Source organism: Vigna umbellata, chromosome 8 (genome assembly GCF_029865625.1).
Source record: "Vigna umbellata cultivar VRB3 chromosome 8, Vumbellata_1.0, whole genome shotgun sequence".
Taxonomy (NCBI): Eukaryota; Viridiplantae; Streptophyta; class Magnoliopsida; order Fabales; family Fabaceae; genus Vigna; species Vigna umbellata.
In genome coordinates this window covers 31919717-31928410 of record NC_142172.1, presented here as the reverse complement: position 1 = coordinate 31928410, position 8694 = coordinate 31919717, and the positions used below count along the sequence as shown (strand labels likewise).

At 31.9% G+C, this 8694-nt stretch overlaps 1 protein-coding gene across 1 annotated transcript; it reads right to left on the bottom strand.

Annotated features, from left to right (window-relative positions):
- Positions 1 to 1802: 1802 nt before the first annotated feature.
- On the bottom strand, positions 1803 to 4832 carry MYB55 (myb domain protein 55). Its single transcript, XM_047308606.2, has 3 exons — positions 3963 to 4832; positions 3735 to 3864; positions 1803 to 3599 (listed from the first exon to the last, which is right to left on the bottom strand). The coding sequence occupies exons 1-3, from the start codon at positions 4093 to 4095 to the stop codon at positions 2525 to 2527; spliced, it is 1338 nt and encodes a 445-aa protein (XP_047164562.1). The 5' UTR covers positions 4096 to 4832; the 3' UTR covers positions 1803 to 2524.
- Positions 4833 to 8694: the final 3862 nt, after the last annotated feature.

Genomic DNA, 8694 nt, shown 5'->3' with positions numbered 1-8694 from the left:
ATAAAAAATATTTTTTTCCTAATAAACGTTAATCAATAATCATATAATTGAGATAATCATACAAAAATATATTTTTTTTCGTGAAAATGTAATTTGGATAATAGTACATACAATAATTTGCACAATAATTTTTTTTTCATAATATCTCTATCTATTTCATCATTTATTACATGTCATAATGATGGAGAGAATGATAAAATAGGAAATTGCACGAAATGTTTATGAATATTTCCTTTCGATCATTTTTTATAAGTACATATTTGAGACTAGTACCAACATATTTAGTAAACTAATATCGAAATAATCCGAGATAAAATTAATAACATTTATATTATTTTATACTATCATATAAAGAATTTTTTTTTGTGTACATTTTTTTTTCATTTTTACCTTTTAAATAATCAATTTTTAAAATTAAAATAATAATTTTACTAATTTTATCCTATTAAATGAATATTTTTAAATTTAATTACTTTTTGTATTTGACTATTTTTTAAAAAATTAATTATTTTTTTAAAATTAAAATAATTATCTACAATAAAACTATAAAAATTATTTCCATTAAGTTTTACAATTATAGTAATAATAATTTTATTATTTTCTATCATCATGAAAAAAAATAGACACACAAACACATAACACATATTTTCACTTGTCAATTGATAAAAAATAATCTAACATTAGTTACTTACAAAGAGTTATGAATATAGTTAAAGGACAATGATGTTTTAGCACCATAATTTCTTTTTTACATTTATATGATACTACTCTTTGTTATTTTTTTCTCTTTTCTTAATATTTTTTAAATACAAAAGATAACTTTTGTGAATATCATTTTACTATTTTTTTTTAAAATAGTAGTGAAATAATCTTTTTCTTAGTTAAATGCATTAGCTACAAATTAACTGTAATGCTGGAATTCACTTTTTTATAATAACACAATTTACTCTTGCAATCAATCTCTCAGCTCTCTACAGTCACTGTCACGTACTTATTTGCCTATGCTCTTTCATTCACTGACCCTTCATTGCTTTGTTGATTTTTCTTTTTTTCCTTTTTATGAGAAAAAAAACCCTTAGTTAACGTAGTCATGTTTTCAACTATGCTGACTCTGTGTGCATGATCTGTGTCTTCTATGTTAGGTATCACTGTAGAATTGGTGACTTTTCATTTACTTTCTAGAATTCATGTGCGTTACCCAAGATTAATTGGTAAGTTTTCATTTACTTTCTATGATTCTTGTGCGTTACCCAATATTACTTGTTAATTTTAGTTTCATGAGTGGTGAAGTTTGAATTTAAAGGATGATGATTATGTTAAATAATTTTGAAAATTGGAGCGTTTAGGAAGATTTTGGGATGGTAGGTTTTGGTTGCAAAGGGATGTTTAGGATAATGTTTTGGAGTTTGAAGTGTCTTAAAGGAAGTAGAAGACATGGGGTATGGCTAATGTGGCCCTTGTTAGCTCGGAAGTCCTTGTCTGATTGCACGGAAATAAGCGATTTTGAATTCATGGCTGCCTATGAGTGCTGTCACTTAACTTCTCAAAACCTCACCATTCAAGTCTTTCTTGCGCCTTCAAATGTCAAAGAATATCCACAGGCATCCACCTAAAATTAATAATTATCAGGGGGAAATGCTCCCTCCTTTGTTTTTTAAATTAATATCTCTTTTGCTTTTCAAATTAACCTTCGTTTTGGTCATGTATTTTTCTTCACTTGTAATTTCTCAAAAGGAAAACTAACGGTCTCGTTGCGCAGGTGAAAGTAAAACTCTCCCATATTGAAATTTCACACGACAAAATGATGTGTAAGTGGTGTCAATCTCTTTCTTGGGATACAGTAAATAAGGGAGGGTCTATGAATTTAATAACAAAAGAAATGGATGTAAAATTTACTCATGACAAGACTTGTCATGTTGCATGGAAGGATCCACTCCCAAAACTCGCATAGAGGGAAAGTGTCGAGACTACTATGGGAGTGAATATATTATTCTACTGTCTAGAAAATGATGGACAACCATTAGAAACATTGGATTGGTAGAAGTCCTGCTTACACTGGTTTGCTGTCATTTTCAGTGGTATGAAAGTGGGAAAACAAGATCATACCCGGTAGAAGAGATTCTGAAAATTGTTTGCATTTGCAGGTAAAGTAACTCTGTCCCTTGCATCAAAATGAAAATGAAACTTTGCATGGACCAATAAAAACATCTGTGATGGCTGGAACTTGGACATGCAAATGCACCATTGCGGTTACAGTGTAGCAAAGAAAGAAAAGAGTAGAATGAAGACAGAATAGCAACCCTTATTCCGCAATTCTACCCCACACCCGAGAAGAAGAAAGTAAAGACAGATGGCTTGGCTCACAAATGGTAAACAAAGTGAAAAAAAAAAAAAAGGGTGAAATGATTGTTTTGTATTAGACCTACATAAGAGCAAAATCTGTGGTTTCACACACCTGTACTAAGAATAGCAATCCCTTGAATCGGAACCCTTTTAATAAAATCTTTGTTTTTCTCCAATCCTTTTACATGTTTCCAAAGGCTGCCCTGAGCTTCTGGATGTCCTTGGAAAATATACTAGAGGTTTGAGATGGTTCTTGCTGCTTCGTGCTATGAGGTAACATAGCCCCTAAAGTGTCAGGTACCAAATGCATTGATGTTTTTATCTCGTTGCATAAGGATTCGGGAGCTTGATTTTGTACAGAAGCCAGCATTGAGATTGGGTTGTGAAGGTACTCATCCCACTTAGCTTCTTCTGTATGATTCTCCATCATATGAATTTGCCCCTCTTTAGTAGTAGAGGTGCTACATTCTGCCAATCCCCAAGAAGAAAAGATGTTTAAGGGGCTGCTACCTTTCAACTCTGTGCTGCCATTACTCCTAATGCTGCTATTGCTATTGTTGGAGGCACTGGCTTCCCAGTAATGAGATCCATAGGCTGTAGAAACACTGTCAGAAGGAACAGCAAGTGAAGGCTTGTAGCAAAACGAATTAGGAAGAAACAAATTGGTTGTGGGTGTAGGATGATTAATAGAAGTGGCAGCATTGAAAGGAAATTCAGAGTTCATATCGAAAGGCCTTCCAGTTTGGCCGAACCAATGAGTAGAGTTTGAATCATTAGGGAGACAGTCATTGGTTGCATAACTCATCTGAATTGGAAAAGTTCCCATCAAATCTGAGGGCTGGCAACTAGTGTTGTAGCTCTCTTGGCGACTACTATTCATAAACCTGTCTAGGAACAAGTCTTTGTTGTAACAGTTGTTGGTTACGAAATTGCTGTCACTTCTGCTGTAAATCTTGGAGCTGCAGGAACCATCCATCTCGGGTGCATAGGCTTTTGGAGAAATTGATGTTCTCTGCTCATAGGAAGCTGAATCTGACTTGGAGCTCTCTGATTTCAGGAGGTTCAATTCATTGGACACTTCCGGTGCTTTACCTTGGCTCTTACCGGTGTCATCTCCGTTCTCAACCTGGGACAGTGGTTTATGTGTGACAGGGTCTATGCCTTTTTGCCTCAGTTTCTTCTTCAAGCAAGAGTTCCACAGATTCTTTATTTCATTATCGGTCCTCCCCGGTAACTGTGCCGCAATTTGAGACCATCTGAGACAGCACAGGATAACATGCATGTCAAGCAAAAGAAAAAAAAAGGTAAACCATAACCACAGTAGAAAAGGAAAAAAGGGAAAAATTCATTAATTCAATCGTTGAGAGAGACTGAATTACAGTTACAATTACCTGTTCCCCAATACTGCATGAAGTTCAATGATAAGGTTTTCTTCTTCTTGGGAGAATGTTCCTCTCTTTAAATCAGGTCTAAGGTAATTGATCCACCTGAGCCTGCAGCTCTTACCACACCTTTGCAAACCTGGCAATACATTGAAAAAGAGATTAATAAGAGTTTTGTATTTATTACATGGGAAAAGGAGATTAAAGGAGGGTGAGTTGGATAATCGGATCAATTACCTGCTTGCTTAGGCACAGAACTCCAACATCCATGACCATACCTAGTAATATGCCTCAGAAGCTTTTCATCCTCCTCGGGAGACCAAAGACCCTTCCGAAGCTTCTGCTTGTAACAGCAAGAGTGTCTTCCCATTTGTAGCTTTTCTTTTTCCCTTAGTTACCAAATGAGGAGAGAACCTCAAACCTTTTCAGTTAACACAAAGTTTGTTTATTCCTACGAGAAGTGTCAGCAGGGGTGGCAGTGAACAAAAGCTATTGGGGGCTGAGATAGAAAGAATGTGACAGCCAGAGAGATGATATGAAGAAGGAAAATGAACTGGCAGCTGAGAAAAGAAGTTGAACTAATATAAGAGCGAGGCCCCATGAGAGAGGTCACAGTCAACAAGGTTCCCCGTATTTTCTTTCTTTCTTTATTTTAAATATATACAAGGCTCGAATTACAATTATATGGTTGATCTATCTGATAGAGATTCAACAATGTCAAATAGGACTTCTTGTTCTATATAGGTCGGAGTTCAAACAAGGTGAAAAAATGGGGTTGAAACTTGAAACAGTGTACACCATGTCTTTTCGAAGCTGTGAGCATTGATGTCTCTTGCAGGAATGGTGGGACACCTTTTCTGATATGATAATCTAGTGAAGACAGTATAAGGAAAAAAAAAAGGTTCGTAATTGAAGATAAAAAATGGACACTTAGAAAAAATAATGGGAGAAATTATTTTACCCTGCTGACAAAGTTTGCACAGAAGTTATTATATTACTAACCCGAGTCCTCATTATTCAAAAACCTGAATTAATTGTTTTATAGACTCCTGAAGAAAAAGAAAGCAATCCTAATAGCAAAATTTCCTTGTCAAACGCTACAGTCTCGGGCCGTCTATGTCTGTGAAAAGCGAAATGCGAAATACCATTTTGCAAGTGCAGCAAAACTTGTGTCTGAAAAAATCAAGTAAAATAGGTCCTATCTCTTCTTTACTATTTGAGCTTTATGTGCGATTCATCCATGTCATGATTTCTTTGAAAAGTTCCATCATTACGTGGAAAGAACAAATTTTTTTTTCCGTAAAAAATAATGCAAGGTGTTATCTTTATCTGTTGAAATCCAACGGCTGCTGCAGATTACTCTTGTTATGATAGTTTCCGTTTTGGAAGATTGAACTCTGAATTCTCCTTTTGTCCGCACTCATTGAAAATATTGACTCTTACCGGAGGGAGTAAGTGCGAAAGAGTAATAAAATTGGGTTATATTTGGTGATGTTGGTCACGTAGACGCATAGATAAATAGGTTAAAGGTAGGGAGTTTGGAAAATATTGCTATTAGTACAAAGCTGGTGCTAACCGTTTTTTATAGCTTAGGGTTGTATCTGTATTTTACAAAACATATTTTTTCTCAATAATTAACCTACCACTTTTAAGGAAAACTTTTATTATGGGCAACTAACTATTGGGCGCATTACTGATTTCACTTAATATTAATTTTATAATCGTTTTATTAAAACTTCATTAACTCCACAACCATCCCACCGGCATCTATGGTCTTCACATGTGCAATACTTCTTTCTACAAATCAAATTCAAGTTTCCTCTTTCTTTCTTTATTCTCTAATTAATTAGACACAAACTTATTCGAACCTTTAAATAAACCCTCTTTTCTTCATCCAGTACCTCAATTTGTCGGTTCAAAAATTAGGAATTATCTATAATTACGTATTCACCAAACTTCTAATCCATTCATGCACTGTATGTAACTAATTAAACAGCTTACACCGTTTGCCCTTATGGCGTCTCGTTGTTTTCTGAAAGAAATAACATGTTCATGTTTATGCCTAAAAAAGAAGAAATATTAGAAACAAAAACTCTGAGCGCATATAATATTAGTTTCTTTTCATATTCAAGTGTTAAATACGCTATATTTTTATGGTATGGTTTGTTATGCGCAACAGTGCAGATATAAAAAAAATGCAGAAAACAGATGTTTTATATAAAGCTAAAGCAGAAATTACGGGTTGTGATGCAGGTCTTGGTTCCTCTTTATGTGTTTTATGATATTCTTTACAGCTTCCTTACCTCCTTGCGGTTGCTTTCTGCATCTTTTCTATTACTTTTCTTAAAATCCCAGACAAGATCATAATTAAGAAACTATCTATGTATAAAATTAGAAAGAATATTCTGTTCAAAGTGACATAAAACTCAGACAGGCAAAGAACGTTATCCTAATAAGGTAAATTGAGATTGGAAATCATCATACTGACATATACTTAAAAAGTAATAAACAATTGAGAGAACAACATTAGAAAACAGCAGAGGGATAACGCTCCATTATTGCATATCATTAGCTGTCCACGCCATTTTTATATGCACGCGCGTGTGGCATATCATAAACTTAACATATGTTATATCTTTTTGTTACGTCGATTATATATATATATATATATATATATATATTAAACATTATAATTTATCGAAACAAATAATAATATTATTTTATACCATAGAGATCTGGTTAATCTCGGTAATTATTTCCGAACGTGAAGTTTTGCATCTTCTGAAAATATTTTTCAATAGAAATTCTTATATGATATTTGTTGAGAAAATTGTTGTTATCATAAATCTAATTAATGTAGTGGTATATAGCTCTTTTTGAATCATTTATTTGAAAATAATAATCATAAAAATGTAATTGTTTGTGTATGGCCTTGACTGCTTCTATTTCACCTCATTGTTAATCTCTCAAATACTAAAATTTATGTAAACAAAAATTTGATGATATGTAACAAAATAAATTAAGTGAAAGTGAGGGCATTAATATAAATATGAACAGCTAACTAGTACGAGGCTTCGTTCGATGCAGGCTTGGTTTAAAGATATGTATAATAAAATTATGATTAATTTATAAAATTTATATACTAAAAATAAATTACATGTTAAAAAAATAAGTACAGATAGTTGTAACTTTTTATTATGAGTAATCAATAAAAAAATAAAATATAAATTAAGAAATAATTGTATCTTTAAGTAAAATTGATAATCATGATTTATTTTATTAGAAGAAAAATAAAAGGTATAGTGTGCAAGAACTCCCTCTAATGTCTTAATCTAGATGATTTAGATCATTAAAGGAATAAGTGGATATCTATTAAACACAAAAATATACATTTAATACGTATAATCACAAATTAATTATATTCATTATAATTTATATCACAATCGAATACAAAAAATTAATCATCCAAATGATTACAAAATAAGATTGTATCATTATTACACTTAGTTTTTGAACTAACAATAGTTAGACTTCTAAAATGTTGCTTAAACGGAACTATCTCACTTGAATAAATTACAAAAAAAAATAAAATTAAAATGTATAGTACTTGAGTTTCCTTACCCGAACACTTCAGTGAAGGCTTATAGCAATTATATATGGGTATTATCAACATCAATTGTTCTTGAGTTTCTTTTTGTTTAAACCTTAATATGTTTATATGTAGTTGTAAAATCTTAAGAACTATTTTTCCAACTTATAAAGATTATATTTTAAATTTGAATTAAAAATTAAGAATATATATATATATATATATATAGGGTTTGCTAACGCGCGTACGCCTGTTTTTCAGTTGGTACATTTTAGCAATGTGTACCGGGTTTTAGTAGACAAAAATATCCTTATATATCATGGATTCTAAGTTTTAAGGTTAAGGGTATTTTAATAATTTTTATTCTCAAAACTAAAAAAAAAAAAAAAAAACCCCCCAAACCCTTACTCACCTCTCTCATTCCTCTCAACCCTTTGTCTTTCATCTTTCACACTTCAATCTTTTCTCTGTCATCCCTACTGTAGCCTCAATTGAAAAAATCACAAACACTTGTCGTTAAACAATCTTACAAAAAAATGATTTTATAATGAGTTTTCATCTTATAATTTTTGTTTTATCTAATTTTATCCAATTTTCACAAGCATAAAGGAATTGGTAATTGACCTGGAAAAAATCAGAAATACTCGCTATTAAACAATTTCTTACAAAAAAATGATTTTATGATGAGTTTTTATTTTATAATTTTTGTCTTATCTAATTTTATCTAATTTTCACAAGCATAATGACATCAAAGGAATTGGTAATTGGCCTGAAAAAAAATCAGAAACACTCGTTGTTAAACAATTTCTTACAAAAAAAATGACTTTATAATGACTTTTCATTTTATAATTTTTGTCGTATATAATTTTATCTAATTTTCACAAGCATAATGATATCCGAAAGAATTGTTAATTGGCCTGAAGGGTTTTTTTTAGAGATGATGATTCAACATATGCAGATGATGAAATTAGAGAAGTTAGTGAAGATGGTGAAATTGAAGAGATCTTGAATGAACCTTTGCCTGAAGGTGAATATCAATGACTCAACTCTTTACAAAGACAAATTTTTTAAAGGCAAGTGTTTCTGATTTTTTCAATTAGAGCTACAGTAGGGATGACAGAGAAAAGGTTGGAGTGAGAGAGATGAAAGAGAAAGGATTGAGAGGAATGAGAGAGGTGAGTAAGGGTTTGGGGGGTTTCTTTTTTTTTTTCTAAGTTTTGAGAATGAAAATTATTAAAATACCCTTAACCTTAAAACTTAGAATCCATGATATATAAGGTTATTTTTGTCTACTAAAATCCGGTACACATTGCTAAAATGTACCAACTGAAAAACAGGCGTACGCGCGTTAGCAAACCCCATATATATATATATATATAT